The sequence below is a fragment of the Pogonomyrmex barbatus genome, unplaced genomic scaffold (assembly GCF_055798465.1).
Source record: "Pogonomyrmex barbatus isolate J1 unplaced genomic scaffold, ASM5579846v1 scaffold14, whole genome shotgun sequence".
NCBI lineage: Eukaryota > Metazoa > Arthropoda > Insecta > Hymenoptera > Formicidae > Pogonomyrmex > Pogonomyrmex barbatus.
The window spans coordinates 2,781,452-2,799,206 of record NW_028297110.1 but is presented as its reverse complement, the minus strand read 5'-3'; the positions used below and the strand labels follow the sequence as shown (position 1 = coordinate 2,799,206).

Sequence of the window (17,755 nt, the reverse complement as noted above, 5' to 3'; positions counted from 1 at the left end):
ATACATTGAATGATGTAATAAAATAACATTGTACATATATGTTATTTTTATAAAATAACAAGTATGTATAATATTATTTTTTTATTCAATTTATATGTAATATTGTTATTTATAATAAAATGCTTATATATTTAATTCTGTATAGATATCCTTAGTGTATAAATGTACATATAATATACATATACATATATATATATATATATATATATATATACATACATACATATATATATATATGTGTGTATATATATATATAAAGTTAAATATATATATATATATATAATAAAGTTAAACTTAATTAATAATTATATTAATTTTTTTATATTAATAACTATTTTGTATTATATGATTATAACATACATTTAATATATTGTACAAAAATATTTATGTACATTAGTACAAGTATTGTTTTTGGAATTGTTTTGGAATTTTTGGTATTGTCTTTTAAGAGATAAAATTTTAAATACAATGTAACATGCTGAGTTTCAAAGTTTCAAATAACAGAATGGAAAATGGATCATCACTTTTTATTTAAAATTTTATAAAATAGATTAACATATGCTGCATCTAAAAATTAATAATAAATTATTAATCATTACGGACACTGGGCACTATCATTTCTCCGATATATATTTTTCAGTTTAGAATGACGAAGTTTATCTGTTATCTTTATATATAGAGATTTAAGTTAAAGCATATGTATAAATTATCTATATAGTACACACACACACACACACACACACACACACACACACACACACACACACACACACACACACACACACACACACCACACACACACACCCACACCCACGCACCCCCCCCCCACACACACACACACATTATAAATAATTTATATGTATATGGCACAAAATTTTAACATTATTTGAAAAAAAGAACATTATATAGAGTGTTTCATACAGTTAACATTATTGAGACATTATTAACATTATTTCAGACATTATTGATGTTATTATGTAAAATCATTATTTGTCATTATCATTATCATTATCATTCAACTAAATTAAGTTTTCTATATATTAAAAATAATAATAGACATACATTGAGCAAATTATTAGCAAATACTTAACTATAAAAGTTTTTGTTGTCAAATTTATGTTACTAGAACTAATATGAAGTGAATAACTAGTGTTCTTAATAATTTATATATTAATAAATAAAATGTATTTTCCTCATATATATATAAATAAATATTAAAATCTATTTTTACAGTACACTACACTATTTTTTTGTCTAGTTTGTAATACAATATAATTATCTTCTGCGTTTTATAAGATTCAAATTTCGTTAAGTTTCAAAAATATTTTTAAAAAAAGCCTTTTCTTTCATGATATATAATATTTTTCGAAAATTGTTTTCGATCAAATCTCAACTACTTAATCGGCGATTAATTCCAAGCAATATTATTTTATTAATGTTAACAATTCTGATCAAATTATCTGATCTGATCAAATTAATCGCAGATGAAGTTAATTAGAATTTAAGTCGTTCTAATTGAATGTACAGTTCTAAATATTATCATTTGACTAGATCGAAACATTAAAACTAAAATTAAATTTGAATAAATTAATCTTTACATATATCATATTATTCAAAAGCTTTTTATCTTGATATATTGAGTACTTTCTTATACATCTTTTTAAAGACATGTCATTTTATAAAAATTGTATAAAAGATCTATTACGTTTTATCTTTTTTCAATACTTTGACAAATAGATTTATCGCTCATTATGGACAAAGGTGTTTGTCCCGCATAATTCGTAAGATTTGTGACAGCGCCGGCTTTTAACAATACTTGCATCAATGACATATGTCCATTGTCTATCGCATGAAACAAAGCTGTGCGTCCCGATTTCATATCTTTCAAATCTATAGTCGCACCTGCTGATAAAAGTGCCTTGACTCCTTGTAAATTACCACGCATACTGCAATAGTGTATCGCTGCGAGACCTTGAAAGACATAAAATGTTTCATACGACTTTGGTTTTACAAATCATTCCTTGCGTTATAACTTACCCTCCAAATCAATTTGATCGAGCAACTTCGAATCCGTAATCCGGCTAATAAGTGTCAACAAGTACGGTGATGAGTGTTTGCTAGCTATAATTAACGCTGACTCGTGTATGGATTTCGGTATTACCGGTTGTGCTCCAGCCTCAAGCAAGAGGTTCACTATCTCGCTGCATACGTCGTACGAGATTGCCAGTTCCAAACTTGTCTGCGAAGTTATATAACGGAGTTATGTAATGTTATATATTGTATCTTTTAAAATTAGATAAAATTAAATTCGAGATTAGATAAAAAAGAAGTGAACCTACCGCTCCACTTTCGGTCAATACATCAATACTTTCTTTACAGTGCTGAAGTATCATTAGATGCCTCCGAACAAGATGAACATTATTACTTATGATGGCATTATGAATATTTAACATGCCATTCTGATCGTACCGTTTAACATGTTCAAAATCTTTCTCTAAATGTTCCAGAATATTGTTACATCTTATTCTTGTCACTGACAGAGTTTCCTTCATTTTAAAAGCATCTGAATTCTCTTTCCAGAAACTGTCCATGAAACTGTCCAAGTCAAAAGGGCTTTCTTGCTCGATTGTATTAGTTTGTATTTTAGATATCAAGTTATTCGAATGTGAATTATCTGCTAATGATAGATTCGAATTATTAGGCAAATCATGAAGAATTATCTGATTTAATCTGTTAATGTCATCAATGTCCTTGTCTATTAATATAAAAGTTTTTGGCTCGAGCAAGCCAAATACCATGGTCTGCACTTGTGTGTCATGTACAGACTTGTGTTTCTCTGGTGGACATATTGGAACATGTCTCTCAATTCCAATGTTGCAATCTGCTAAAGCCTTCAGAGCCATTTCACGCAGCTCACTGTCTTTCACACTGTCCATTGCTTTCTTGATAATATCCAATCGATTTAATAGGTTTTTCTGAGGTAAATCCTTAAGGCAGTTAGTCTGTTCATTCGATTGCCCAGTTACATCAGTGCATGGAACTTGCAAATCTGGAATGTGTTGTGCATGATCATTGATAATAACTGGACAGTTGTTTTGAGATCCTGTCTTCGAATCTTCGCATGGCGTAACCGCAATATGATTTACATTAGTTTTATTTTCAGTACTCGACTTCACTGAAGTATTATGTTCCCGCAAAACTGCATTCTGATTAAATGAAACAACTTCATTATTAGGTATAATTGTCATAATATTCTGTGTTTTTACTTCTTTCACTTGATTATTTGTAGAAATTATATTGAATTTATTTTGAAGTGAATTATTATCATCCAAGATTCTTCTAGCATCAAGGTTTTTTCTATCATTGTTACCTAAGCTATTTTGATCTAAATTCTTATTAATTTTCTGATCATGCATCTGTACAAAGTCTGCTGCTACTCTTTTTAAAGATGTAATAATTCTCCCATTTTCCGTCTTTTTTATAGTAGCGATAATTTTTCCCTTATTTCGATTCTTACTAAGCATTTGCATATTTTTTATATCACTAAACTTTATTGCAAGTTTTGTAGGAGATGGTGATTTAACAATTTTTTTAAGTGGTGTTTTTACAATTACGGAAGTTGCATCATTCTCAGTATTAACTTCTTGAATTTGCATACAATCAGCATCTATACTGTCTATCCCATTATGTACCCTATGTTTATTATCGCTATCACTAGTTTGATGCATAGAATGGTCAGAACATATTTTATTTACGGGAAGTACACTATTAATATTACATGTTTGTTCTTCCATCTTACCTTTGGTAGCATCACTATTTGTAAGCATTCTGTTACTCAACAAAGATTGTCGCTGATGCAATATGCTGTTACTATCTGTCCAAGAAATATCCTTGATACCAGATGTATCTTCTATTTTAGTCTTTGGCACTTTTGTAGTACCTTGTCTGAGTATCCGTGGAAATGCTTTTGTATGCGAGATTGAAGGAAGTATTACAGGTTTCTTAACAAAATGGAGATTAGGTTCAGTAATTGTGACTGTGTTGCCTTTTAACAAATTAGGTGATCGCAGTGTCACACTGAATTCTCCTAGGTCTCTCCCATCTGGAGATAGAATTCTTAGCTTCTGCAATCGATTTTCCGAGTTCGATAGAACCGTCACGACGTCTGGAGTCGTTACAGTTAATGCGACTGGCTCGATGATGTTTATACCCTCCTTCAAGGCCTCCTTCACCGTACTGGGGAATTGCTGCCGCAGCTGGAATACTCGTTTGCACTCGTTTAACTGAATTTTCTCTTTTTGCGAGCTGCATCTCTTCTTCGTTGACGTGGGTCCCACTAAATTGTCCATTTACAAACGCAATTTCCGAAACGTTGACATAAAATTAATTCCGTTACTTCCCGCCACTCTTTTTCGATCTCACGGTGAAGTCCCTCTCAAATGTCGGGGATATAACCTGTGTCAAATAAATGATACTTAGAAAATGAGGAATCCCCCGTTATGTAAGAAATTATCGTGTATGTATGTGTAGAAAAATTGCTACGTGCAGTATATATAAAACTTGAACTCGATCACAGAAACGACTTGCTAAGATCAGTTACGCGCGTTCGTGCTAAAAAATATAGGAATCACCGTAGCGAAAAGGGACATCCCTGGGCAATCCCCTTGATTTATATACAGATCTAGGTTCAGGCAGGTTCGACATCGGACGAATCATTTTATCTTTCTTGCTCATCGAATGTTAAACAAGGATAAAATGATACCTGGGCGCATTCCGGTAGTATTTCTGAACGCAGCTCGAGCTTTCTGCTAATCTAGAAACAACAACTTCGGCGCATGTGCAAGAGACGGGTAGGAGTCCGTTTGACCACGTTGCAATTGACCACCAGCCACTCATAGCGTTTGAACAGAGGAAAATCTCTAGGCACCGGCCGCTGTGAGTGGCTATCAATTGCAACGTGGTCAAACGGGACGCTCCCGCAAGAGACTGCAGCTAAATTATATGTCTCACACATCTAAATACCTAAGGTCGGTCCACAATAAGTGATTTAAGCTTTAAAAAGTAAGAAATTGACCAATTATAATCGAATATGAAAAGAATAATCGACTATGATTGGTCAATTTCTTACGACTTAAAAATTAAATACTTATTGTAGATCGACACTAACGTATATCGTTGGAAGAAGCAGAAACGATTTCGGAAACCTCTCAATTGGACTATGTCTACGCATATTGATCGGGACTTGAGAATATTGTAGTGGACCATGTATCCATGGCCTTGTATCCACGATGCTAGAAATCTCGGTCCGAGATCTCGAATGGAAAGAAAATTGACCAATCGCATTGATTAATTGGCCAAATTAATTGTGGACTATCAGAGAGTCAATTTATATATTTTCAAACGAGATGAAAATTGATACATCACATTTCTTTACAAAAGTAAAGAAATTTACTAGAGTATCAGCAACTTGATGTATCAAAAGTAAATTTCCTCACTTTCGTAATTTTCATCTCGTTTAAAAATTAACTCCTAGAAAACTTAAATTTAATTATTGACCATTTGGCAATACGGGCGAGTAGTACCAGATTATTCACGTTACCAATTGGTCAGATAAAATAGTAAATTTTCTGATGAATAGTTTATCGGAAAATTCTTAAAAGCAATGTGACTGGATATGTTTAATCGGTAAACGAGATTCTTCCATGTTGCCAACTTTGGGAAATTTTCAGCAAGAAATATAAATCGACATAAGGTTCATTCTGTTTTTGTATTTTAATCTAATAAATTTCCTCATTTTTATAATTTTTTTCGTTTCAAAGTACACAAATGATTTTCAGAATTCCAAACTCCAATTGTTATACAATTGTTATAACAAATGAAATATTTAAATTGAGAAAATAAAAAAGATTTGAGATTTTTATCTTTTTGGATTTATAATTTTGAAATTTTAAATATGAAGAAAATTCTTAGAAATTAGGAAAATAAGAAATAACAAAATATAATGGCAAAAGGCAAAATTCTGATGTCTATTTTTACCAATATAGATTGACTTAATTTCTCTTTTCCAATTAACTTTTTTATTTTTTTCTTAAAATTAAAAAAACATATAAAGTTAATTTATATTGGTAGAAGTGGATATAAGTATTACAATTTCTAGCTATATTTATTATACATTTTCTTTTCTTTCCTACAATAATTGAAAATGCATAATTTATTATTTTTAACAATTTACCAATTCATGCTATTCAACACAAAAAGATGCATGTCATGAGTTTTAGATTTAGTATCATACAATATACACAATTCACTACAATTGCTAATGATGAAATATTTTAATTTTTTATTCTTTTGGACAAGTTTATTAAACACTTATTGTGTGTCTAAAAAGATACTTATAGCTGCCAAAAATATAAGCTTCTTACGAGACATATTCATATAACTATTCCCGAGAAAAGAATGTTTTCCGAATGTAAATTCGATGATAAATTTGTTAGAATAATACAATAATAAAAAAGTCATAATTTTTTTCTTTTTAGCATAAAACAAAATGGTAACATCAAATGTACCTGAATTTTCTATTAGGGAAATTTTTATATTAGTCATTAACTGACTTGTCAGATACATGAATATTTTACTAGTTCCTTCGAAGCATTTTGTACATTTTCTATAATTTTTGCATTTATTTTATATTCGCAAATTCTATCTAATAACAGTCTCGTTTTTTTATCATCATTATCGCTCATAATATCGTAGATTTATTATCATAACATGATAATATTGTACTATTGCACTTTTGTATCAACATGATAGTTTAGCCAACAACTATAATATTATTATTCAGTATATTTTAAGAATCCTAGTACATATAAATAAGATTCTTTTATGTTTCAATCACATATCACATATTTACATCTAAATCGTATCAGATTGCAGTTTATTATAATTTATGTTATATAAAGTTACTAACAGCATAGGCAGTCGCTTACGTGAGACATTACACATCTGCATTAATCTGCCCAACGAGTCGTGAATTCGGTACTTCAATCGCCGATCGTTTCCCGAATCAAAGTATAGAAATCTGCAATGTGTATCTCCGGTTTTTCTCGAGACATTAATCTTTAAATATTCATTTATCTCCGTTCAATCTCGCGAATCACATCAAAGATTCGCTCTGTGGGCAATATAGTACTCAATTTTAATATTTCCTTTACGACACGTTCATTTTTCTTTATTTAGCGCTTGAATAAATTCTTCTAGTTTCTCCTGAATTTGCCTGACCCGTTCTGAAAATAAAAGTGTTAGCGATACAATCTAGCAATAACAAAATTTTTAAATATTTAATACCAATCATTTATTACTTTTACATTTCGTATATTAAAATTTATTTATATAATTTAATAATAATAATTAAATTTTCTTACATTAAAAATATAAAAATATTTCAATTTTATGAAAAAGATTAATATTTTTATAAATTAGGTAAATAATTAACGATATAAAGAAATACCGCAATACATACTGAGTTCTTCTGCTAATACAACTCGTCTGCCTGTAAGCAACTTTTGCTTGATTTCGTTATCTTGACTATAATCCTCAAGAACTTCCTTAATTTCCTTTTCCAATCTTCGAGCTTCTCTATTCATGATTTGTTGCCTGAGCGCATTCGCAGTGCCTTTCAGCATTTGCTGAATTCGCCAAAAGAGCACTACGTCATTGCATTCCATCTGAAAGCATTCTATTTATGAAATCATCCAAAAAGTTGTATATAATCGCATAAATATATATAAATTCTATTTCACATACTTCGCTTTCGTGTCCAGTATGATATAAATAATACCCTTTCCTGCAATCGTATGCTCTCGCTAGACTTTGTTGTAAGAAAAATCTCCTATATACAGGATGCCACGTTTCTCGAATGAATTCATTATCGACTTCTAATCCGTTTCTTTGTAAATTCTTCCTAACAGCTGTGAGCTCGTCGTGCGTTAGAGTAGGTGTGTGTTTCTGTAAGGTAAGTGTCTGTTAAGAATATATAACATAAACTTTATAAAAATATAACAAAAATAAGATTTATTTAATTGCAATTGTATATGCGTACCTTGTCAGCGTAAAGAATTTTATCTAGCTCATTCTTAACTGCCGTACGTTTCTGTTGCTCCTCGGTTTGACAATGCCAATACAGCCACCGTTCCTTGCGATTAGGACCCAACATATCGCGCAGAATTTGTTCTGTGTTTTGTAATTTTTCCTTAACCGAAGTTTCTAGAAAACGTACCGCTTGGTCCCATTCACGTTTGTCATTCACGCTTCTGTCTTCCAGAATGTTAAGTTGAATAACACGTAGCATTTCTGATGCCTGAAAAATAAGAAAAAAATATGCTTCTTAATTTCCTTTATTTATTATTAATTTGTTAATATCGAAAATTTTTATAGAAATACAAAAGATAAAAATAAATTGAAAAATTTACCTTCTCTTCCCATGAATGACGCCTCATTGCCTCACTCACAACGGCATTCTTAAGGTTGTCGAAGATATCATCGTGATCCGGGCTAAGCCGAGCCCGCGTCATAAAATTCTGGAATTCCTGCTGCAAACATTCCCATCCACTTTCAACACTACGCGCAGGCAGTTGCTGTTCTGCCCAATGCCTGAGCTTAATGTCAACAGTAGTATTAAATGTATCTGTAACAAAAGAACCTTCGTTTATTTTCTGTCTGTTTAACGGGAAGAATCTATCAATACGTATATTATACTTGGATTTCCACTTTGAGCAGCAGGCAGATAGATGTTCTCGAACACATGCATGCTGACTTTATCCCAATTTCGAGCCATTAGCACTTCCTCCCACTGTCTCGGCGATACTTGGGATAAGTTAACTATCTCGTCCAAAATTTCACCTCGCGCTTTTTCGAAAAGCTCGTCTCTGTCCAGCTCCCTCAATCTAAGTGTAATAATAAAATGTTGAAGAAATTAAAGTTGAGGAAATTAAAACTGCTTCCTATAATTATTCACCTCGGAAAATTATTCTTCCATTCTGTTTCCAAATTGAATCTCGTGGCTTTGAATGCATCCGCTTGTTGTTCTACCGTTTCGCGAACCATTTTCCAAAAGCATTCGGCTACCGCCAAGCTCAAATTTTTGGTAGTCACTTGACCAGACATCGCTAAACCATCTCTAAATAATCAGAAATGTATCAACAATCGCAATTAATATTGTCAACGTTTTTGACAATATTTGAAATACGTTTTTTTATGTAAAACATATTTCTAGACAAACTTTTCTAGACTTACTTGAAAAGTTTAGAATTGCGAAAGAATTTCTCCTCGTAATCTTTAATCGTTTGTATACTGTCATCCTGTCTGCCACGGCCAGTGACTACGGCAAAGTAGCCTAACGCCTTCATTGGAAATAGTTTGCCAGATAATATTTTACGCAATCTTTCGGGATTTGTTAAATTCTCTTCCGCCATGTCGACCTGCCACAAGACATTGCAGTGATATCTGTATTGTTTCTGATTAATGTAAAAAGAAAAGAACGTTTCATACTTTCGTCAAAACAAAGATCGTTCTTTTGCCTGACGGATCCATTTGAGCCACGAGATCAGTCACGTTACTCCTTTCCGCATCGACGGAGCCATCTTGTATACAGAGAATAATCGCGTTAGGATTACTCATATACTGCTGGCTCATTTGTTTGATCGCCTCGCGAGTATCTTCTGCCATATCAACAGTCACTGTCTGTCTCGAGAGAGCAATAAAAAATTTTCTAAACTGTACCACCAAATCTTCTCAAAGATTTATAGTATAAAAGTATCATTTACATACGCTAATAATACCAGGTAAATCGACTAGAACCATACGTTGAAGACCCGGTCCTTTCACCGTCATAGAAATGACGTCCGGACTGACTGTCTTTCCATTCTTAACACTATTCTTCATTCGCAGTTCTACTTCCCGTCTGAGCTCAGCTAATTCCGATTCTTTCGTGAGGTCGAATTCTCTGGAACTGTCTTTGAATTGTGCTATGTGATAAGGACCTTCACTTAATGTGACTTTAACTGGTGCCCTCGTCATCATTTCACCACCGCCTCTGTAATAATATTCATTAACATTATTAATATTCTCGATCAAATAATATATAAAATGATATAAAATAGAGAAGCAAGTACCTTGGGAATATCCTCGCTTGAGCAATCATTTCGAGCACGGATGTTTTCCCGGAGCTTTGATCACCAACAACTACTACTCTAGGTAAATGATCAGCAGTAGAATAGGCACTATCATAATCACTAAGCTCGTCCAAGACATCGCTATACATGTCAATTAATGATTTCTGTAAAGATAAAAAAAATATGTGAAGTTCAAATGAAACAAATCATATATTAGGCGTGTATGCAAGTTACCTTGATTTTTTTATTGTTAAACTTCTGGCTTCCCCGTAAAAGTATCTGTTTGCGTAATTCTTTGTTCTCTCTTTCCAGTCTCTCTATTTCACGTTGATATTTTAATTGCATCTGCATCAACTCGTCCTGCATAGCATTCATTCTTTGCTGTGAAGATTCTTTAACAGAAACAACAAGAGATATTGTAAGAAAAAGTCAAGTAATTTTTTATTGTGAGATCATAAATCAATGATATATACGTACGAGCTTTCTTACGTTCCTCTTCAATATTATCACTAGCCAATGGACGTGCAAATGCAACCACATTTTTAGACAACTGCTCTTTTGTGTCTGCTTAAAAATAAGACATAATGTATTTTTAATTTATAACAATTTGTAATTTATTCTGTAATTGCAAGAAAGCTAGTAACTGGTATTATAAAAAAATTGATAGAATTATATATATATTATTAATAAGCAATTTTGTGCGAGCATGAAAATTAATGATGCTTTGTATATGTAAATGCTAGTGTGCAAAACAAAAGCAGCAAATAATGGTTCTGTCCCATTCAGTATTTAAAAGTGTTTGTGTCCATTATCATTGTATTCTGCAGTTATATTTAAAAACAGTTATTTATCAGTGAAAATTTCCAATGTTAATAAAAAAATAATTTTCAATAGAAATCGTCTATCTGTAAAATGCTGAATGGACAGAATACATGTGAAATAATTTCAAAATCTTTACACACCTGAATAAGTTTGTTTAGCTACCATCGAGATAGTATCAAATGCACCTGAACAGAACAGACCATAATAAATAAATCCAAATGCATGTGGAATAGTGCTTTGCAATAATAAATTATTATTAAATTTACATAAAGTATTCATATCTTAAAATAAAAATTTTTTTAGAAATGAAAATTGTAATTGTACAAATATATTTTACAAATAATAGACAAACCAAATTGTAAATTAATAGTAATACAGTAAATTGCTTTATCATGCACATTTTTGCATACAAGCAATAAATTTAAACATTATATATGAAATAACAATTAAAGACTGGATTATATTAAATTTGTATTCTGCGATTAGCATTATTGATAAGGAAATGTCAGGAAAATAGATGAATGGATTATTAAAAAGGATAAATAATTATGGATTATTAAGGAATTACGTGATGTACAAATAATTAAAGAATAGAATGCATTCACTCACTCTGTGAATTATTCTCTTGATAATTATCCTGATGGCTTTCTGCTGCCTTAATAGCATTATCTAGTCTTTGATCAAACCAATTTCTATATTCCTGATATTTAGATAATCCAAATTCCCTTATACGCGGATCTGGCAAATTTTTTTATTGCATATTGTTAATGCACTTTAATTTGCCTTATTTCCATTAATACTATTTGGCCATATATTGGCTATATCATCATGCTTACCGATCTCAATTTTATCGGCAACATTAGTCTTAAGCGTCATAAGCGATTCACGAAAATCTTGCCATTGTTTTTCATTGGGCATCAGAGTTTCTATCCATTTCATATCGGGTAATCCTTCCTTCCATTGTTCATATTTCTATACATGAATAAGATTATAACAGTACTTGATAAATAGTACTTGATAAATATAATTATATTTAACAATAATTAATAAATATGGAAGCAGCATATCAAGATGAATACAAAGCTTTACCTTCTGCAGAGTAACGCCACCGCCGACTGCACCTCCTAAAAGAAGGTATCGAATCTTTAATGCACCCCTTAAAATCCTTGTTACTATCATCACATATCCACGATGTGGATTTGCAAAGTATCTTAGTTGTGGCGATGCTAACAATGGTCTGCAGTTTCTACTAAATTTTCCGGACATTAATTTTCGCGTACTAACGATTGTTACTGGATGCCTGGAGATTAGTAAAATGCTATGGCTGCAAAGAGAAAAAATATGTTGACTTAATTAGGAAAGAAGATCCAAAATTAATAAACTATAAAGGTTATATGTTTAAGGATTTAAATAAGAAAAATTAAAAAAAAAGATATAAAAGAGATGACAACGTATAAACACATTTTTAATGATACAGGATAAAAAACTTATTTTTTTACGTGTAAATTTGCTTTAATAACAACAATATTAGAATCTAACCTATCAGAGTGAGCACTTGCTCCGGTACGAGAAATGTAAATTATAAATAAATATAACAAATTTTTATTTAAATTTTATGTAACGTACAAATTTTGAAAGACAGTAGAAGACAGTTCATTGGTTCGTTTTCTTTCAATTAGAATTACGTTTATCTTACCCGAATCTTCCACATATGATTTGCTCCATTGTACGAGAGCGATCGTTGCCTGTCGTCGACAAATAACAGCGTTTCTGATGGGCGAAAAATATTCACGAAATTTTTTGTGCATGCGTTATGAAGTACACGTGACGTAAGTCAAGAAATCAAAGGTGTAAAATGTCTCAAAAAGCCGACAGCCCGGATTTATATTACATACACCTTCAGAAATCCACTTGTCGGGAACATCGCGCATTGCACGATTGCCACAAGATTGTTTCATGTCCCTATTCCCTTTTAAAATAATACCAAATTACAGCAAAAAAAATTCCTAGACTGTCCAGTTTGAATATCACATAATGGCTAGTCACTTCCGGAAAACTAAGTAAAACTAGTTTAATTGGTCATATTATTTCCTAGTATTCCTGTTAGGAAAAAAAATTAAAAAAACAAATTTAAATTATACAAAATTCGAATGTTTTAATATATAAACAACTTAATTTTATTAATATATATTTTATATATTATCTTAATAAAATACGGTATAACTTAAAATATCAATTTCTTTGAATGAAGGATGTCTTCCCATTTTGTACTAAAATAAAAAAAAAATGAATTTCTCGAATAATTTTATTTTTCTTTGCAATCCTTATATTACAAAACATACTTTTCCAGACACATTGAAAATATGCTCTATTTACATTGGATCGTCGCCTAGTTTTGTGCTAGATTTCCTTTTTTAAATTTTTACAGAAATAATATTAATTACTATTTTTGCATAGGCTTTCGTATTATATATGTATATATATCACATGTATATGACATATATATATATATATATATATATATACATATATGATTATGGCAGTACATTTACATATTAGTCTATAACGTTTGTTTTTTTTTCTGTCACTTGCTTATAACATATATAACATTTTCTCGTAATATATGAAAATCTACATGCTTATGTCCTATGTGCACGAGGCGAGTACGAAAGAAAAAAAACAAAAAGATACACGCGCGTTTCACGTATTAATAAAGCATCGGTTTCTCTTCGGCGTGGCGGATTACACACGCAAGCTTGAGATCTAGAAAATTCGTAAAAATAACGTGCAAAAGGTCAAGAAAGATTTGACTCTTCCGTTTCGCTCGTCGTGAGCACTTAGGCTCTTCGAACGTTTTTTAAATATTTTCGTGACTTCATGTTTTTCCATTCTCTGCGATATGTAAGAATACGTACGAATATGTAAGAATATGCAAGAATACGAAGAAATACGTTTTACAAATCACGAAAAAAGCTGGTAGAAGCACTAAACTCGATTGGACCCGGTTTTACGTTGTCCTTTCCTAAATAAGCGACTTGTGACTGATTCCCCCTCTTTCTTTATCTCACCCGTTTCCTGTGGGAGACTCCCCTACGTACAACTAAACGTTACAAATGTCCTAGTATTGTCTAAGAGTGCTCTCTTCACTTTTCTGCTACTTCTCACGTTCAGTCTATATCACGTACTTCCGGTATTTATAAGAGCTCGATTTATTTATATATGCGTATATTCTTAGATTGCAACACGGGAGAGGATATTCTTCTACTCTCTAATCTCTAACGCCAAGCAGCTATGTACATTATAGATTTTCTTCTTTTTTTGACTCATGTCTGAATCACTTCCACTTCGCTCAACGTTCGCTAATGAGGAAAAGAAACAAAAAGAAAAAGAAAAAAGATCGAACACAATATATACTTTTTTGACTGTAGATCGCAGGTTACTTGTCCACTGCTATCTACCGAAACAGTCCACCACAAGTGATCAGCATGAAAGATATAGAACGTAATTTCGATTTCCACCTCGATTTTCGCCTTTATATTCTACGTTTCTAGATCAACAGGATGTCATAGTTATTGCACTGCGTCTATCGCGCGAGTTTAATTGAACTTAATCGTGAAACACGTATCAAGAGGTGCTGTTTCGATGCTTCTTGCTCTTCGCCTTGCTCGGCTCGAACTCGTCCTCGCTCCTGCGTCGCTTCTCCTTCAATTGCTTCTCCATCGCCAGCATCGTAATCATCCGCTTGTGGGAATCGCCTACTATCCAGCCGTGCTGTTCCTGCCGATCATCCTCTTCTTCTTCCGGCGCTGGGGTCGGTTCAGGCGCCTCCTCCTCATCACTCGAACTGGACCAATAATATAGTTGAAGAGCAGCGGTACGTTTCCGGCGGCCAATCGCGACTCCGACGCCTTCTTCGACCTTGTTCCATGACTTAGTGGTCTTTAATTCTTCGTCATCGGAATCGCGTTTCCCGCTGGACGATCTACGCTCTTTGGAGTCTTTGTTATTCGCGGACGTTTTCTTAGTTTTTTCCGCGGTTAGTTCTTTGTTCTTTTTATTCGTTGGGATCTTTCCATTCTCAGGTCTGGAAACTTTTTTCGATTTTGCTGGTGACTTCGAAATTTTCTTTCGTTTTAATGAAGATAACGGATGGCTATTGTTTTCCGTGGTACTCTCTACGGTAGGGAAAATACAATCTGACTTATGATTGTCCTCTGAACTATTTAGAGAAGCCTGACCACCATTCTCGTCAATATTTTCGTTGCCATTTTTCTTGTGTTTCTCCTTCGTCTGATGTTTCTTCTTCTGAGTTTGTCCAGAGACAACTTTTTCCGCTGCGTCTCTATTCGATACGACATCGTCTACGCCTTGCGCGAGACTCTCTTTTCTCTTGCCGACCTCTCGCAGAATTTCCTCTTCGATCGCTTTCTGCTCCTTGGCGATCATTTGCTCGTGCTTCTTCTCGAGATACCTCTCCTTTCTCTTTTCTTTCGACTCTCTCTTTTTGCGCGGCTTATGATCGTGATCGTTGCCTTTCCTACTGTTATCCCTCATGTACGATTCCTCGTCTGAGCTACTTATTTCCGCCAGTAAACCTTGTTTGCCTATCGCGCACTTCCTTTGTCTTCTAGTCGGCTGAAAATCCATGAGTATTCTCTCCTGCTCCTCCCGTAACTTATCCAACTGCTGCTGCTTTCTCTTTTTCGATTCTTGCACCTTTCTGCTAAGAAACACGTGAAGAGGAAGATTGTGATCAGACTCTTTTTGCGGTTTCTCATTGCTGGACAGTTTTTCCGGCAAAGCCGGAATATCGTCATCCGCTTCTTCTTTTTCATCTCGCATTTCTGTAGGACTCGAACGTTTGCTCTCCATCTCCTCATTAACGATTCCATCATTAGAAGCTTCATCCGCAATGCCATTAATGATGTTGTTCTCAGCACGTACATTCTCAGCTTTCGAATCAAGATTCTCATGCTGATCTAGAAGATCCAAAGCTTCTTCTAAGGGAATCAATTCGTTCTCCGGTATAGAATCATCTTTCGTGTTTGTAGAAGCAAGTTTTGTCTGTGAAATTGCATTTTCATCTAATGCTTGCGTTTCAGAGCTTGTGTTCTTTGTTTCCTCAGTGATCGTCTCTTCGTTTTCTTCGACTTCCGTCTCGGCATCCGAACTATCATCTCTGTATAGATCTTCCAGTTCAAACGTCCTCTCGTATTGATTGTCGATGTCGTCGTCGCTATTTCTCGCCTCGTCGATCGTTTTTCTCTCATCTATTATCAAGGAATGATCCGACATTTCTGACTCTGATTTCGCGGCATCGTGATCGTTTTTCATAACATTTTCTTGCATCGTTCGATTCCAATCGTTTGCGATTTGATTCTCATTGTCGAATTCGAGTTCGTTGACTGTGCGATGGTCATCCGTCTCGTCGACGTCAATGTCGAGCGATTTTTTTAGACTGTTCCTCGATCTCGACGGACATTGCTCGTTCGCGATCGCGTAGTCGACGTCATCCCGCTCGTATTCACTCTCAGATGACGTCGACAATTCCGCGAACAAGTTTTGCTTGCCCTTCGAGCACGAACGTTGACTTTTCGAAATGCCAACGCCGACGTCCTCTGCTTTTGCAGCTGTTCTGAACTCATCCGAGCTATCATTCTCGTACCAGGCATTTCTAATTCGCTTCTTCGAGCTTCTACCTCTCTTTTTGATTTTGCCAGATTTGACATTCTGCTCCATGGATCGCTTTAACCGTTGCTGCTTTCTTTCAACAAATTCGTCCATCGGTCCAGTAATCGATTCAGTAAATTGTTGCTGTTGCTGCTCCTCGCTTTGAAATGATTTCAGAGCGCCCTTCGTCTTCGGTGCAAACTTCTCCAGTTCCTGAAACTTACGATTCATCACAGCGTCCAACTTAGAATTCGCGATGTAATTTGTCTTGCCGTTTTCCAAAGCGGCATCCAAGTCCCCGTCGGTATTGCTCGTCTTCAACCAGTTGATATCATAATTCTTATCGACTTGGCTTCTGTAGGACATGACGCTACCCAGAGCAGGCGCCATTTGGCTCTCCTCTTCATCAAACTCGTACACATCCTTTATTCTCTCCGACTCCACTTTCCGATCAAGAGAATCGCGGCGTTTCTTCTTCTCCACCAAGCCGCCATAGTGCTCGTTCCTACGAATTAGCGGGAACTCCTGCTGCTGTTTCTTATTCTTCTTCGACTTGCGTGGCTTTTGTAGGTTTAATTCGACAAGTGCGGTCTTCGAGCGTTCCTGCTGCTCCTTCCTGTCATTCATCTCTTTCTTACGCTCGAACAGTTCCTTGATGGGATTCCTCATCTTCTTCGTCAACGTGCTCTTCAACGTTACTGTCGAGCTGTCCTTCGTCGGCCTCTTTGGGGAAATCGGGGCATCCTTGGTCGTCACCGCCGCCGCCGCTGCTGCAGCTGCAGCCGCGGCCGCAACCGCCGCCGCGACCATCTTCACCGATTGATGATTCCTGCCGCTGTTCGTGGTAACCTCCGGCGACGTGGAGGTCGGGGCTCGGGCGCAGGCTAATTCCGCCAACAGCTTCATCGGAGCGGAACCACTGCAGAACGAAATTGGTTTATAACAGCTTTATTGATGAGCGAGATTGTTCATACATCGATAAACGATAGTGAGATTCATTATTAAATCCGCGTGCAAACACGCGATTAATTGCATAGAAAATATGATCACGTAGATGATATTCAGATTGCGATCATTCATTAAAAGCTGCTGCA

The 17,755-nt window shown here is 34.3% G+C and overlaps 3 protein-coding genes across 15 annotated transcripts in view; all 3 read right to left on the bottom strand.

Annotated features, from left to right (window-relative positions):
• Positions 1-511: 511 nt before the first annotated feature.
• LOC105425089 (uncharacterized) lies at positions 512-4,786 on the bottom strand. Of its 4 annotated transcripts, XM_089072961.1 has the most exons (5): positions 4,547-4,706; positions 3,800-4,455; positions 2,340-3,049; positions 2,038-2,239; positions 512-1,971 (listed from the first exon to the last, which is right to left on the bottom strand). In XM_089072961.1, the coding sequence occupies exons 2-5, from the start codon at positions 4,347-4,349 to the stop codon at positions 1,709-1,711; spliced, it is 1,725 nt and encodes a 574-aa protein (XP_088929087.1). In that variant the 5' UTR covers positions 4,350-4,455; positions 4,547-4,706; the 3' UTR covers positions 512-1,708. The 4 variants fall into 4 exon arrangements, with proteins under 4 accessions (XP_088929087.1, XP_011633953.2, XP_088929085.1 ...); XM_011635651.2 differs by having other exon boundaries at positions 2,340-4,455; positions 4,632-4,786; XM_089072959.1 differs by having other exon boundaries at positions 2,340-4,455; positions 4,547-4,709.
• A 2,021-nt stretch (positions 4,787-6,807) lies between these two features.
• Opa1 (Opa1 mitochondrial dynamin like GTPase) lies at positions 6,808-12,938 on the bottom strand. 9 transcript variants are annotated; one of them, XM_011635655.3, is made up of 18 exons: positions 12,688-12,938; positions 12,081-12,315; positions 11,828-11,963; positions 11,601-11,729; positions 11,132-11,176; positions 10,647-10,736; positions 10,404-10,561; positions 10,170-10,333; positions 9,826-10,090; positions 9,547-9,738; positions 9,292-9,476; positions 9,014-9,175; positions 8,755-8,942; positions 8,469-8,683; positions 8,099-8,356; positions 7,804-8,004; positions 7,520-7,724; positions 6,808-7,283 (listed from the first exon to the last, which is right to left on the bottom strand). In XM_011635655.3, exons 1-18 carry the CDS (start codon positions 12,714-12,716, stop codon positions 7,219-7,221), a joined length of 2,922 nt encoding a protein of 973 aa, XP_011633957.2. In that variant the 5' UTR covers positions 12,717-12,938; the 3' UTR covers positions 6,808-7,218. The 9 variants fall into 9 exon arrangements, with proteins under 9 accessions (XP_011633957.2, XP_011633958.2, XP_088929079.1 ...); XM_011635656.3 differs by having other exon boundaries at positions 10,647-10,733; XM_089072953.1 differs by lacking the exon at positions 10,647-10,736.
• Positions 12,939-13,282: 344 nt separating this feature from the next.
• LOC105425091 (uncharacterized) overlaps positions 13,283-17,755 on the bottom strand; it is a 37,377-nt gene continuing 32,904 nt past the window's right edge. For both annotated transcript variants that reach the window (XM_025217769.2, XM_089072945.1), the window contains exon 10: positions 13,283-17,580. In XM_025217769.2, coding sequence (XP_025073554.2) covers positions 14,616-17,580 — 2,965 coding nt within the window. In that variant the 3' untranslated portion in view covers positions 13,283-14,615. The remainder of the gene's footprint in view (positions 17,581-17,755) is intronic.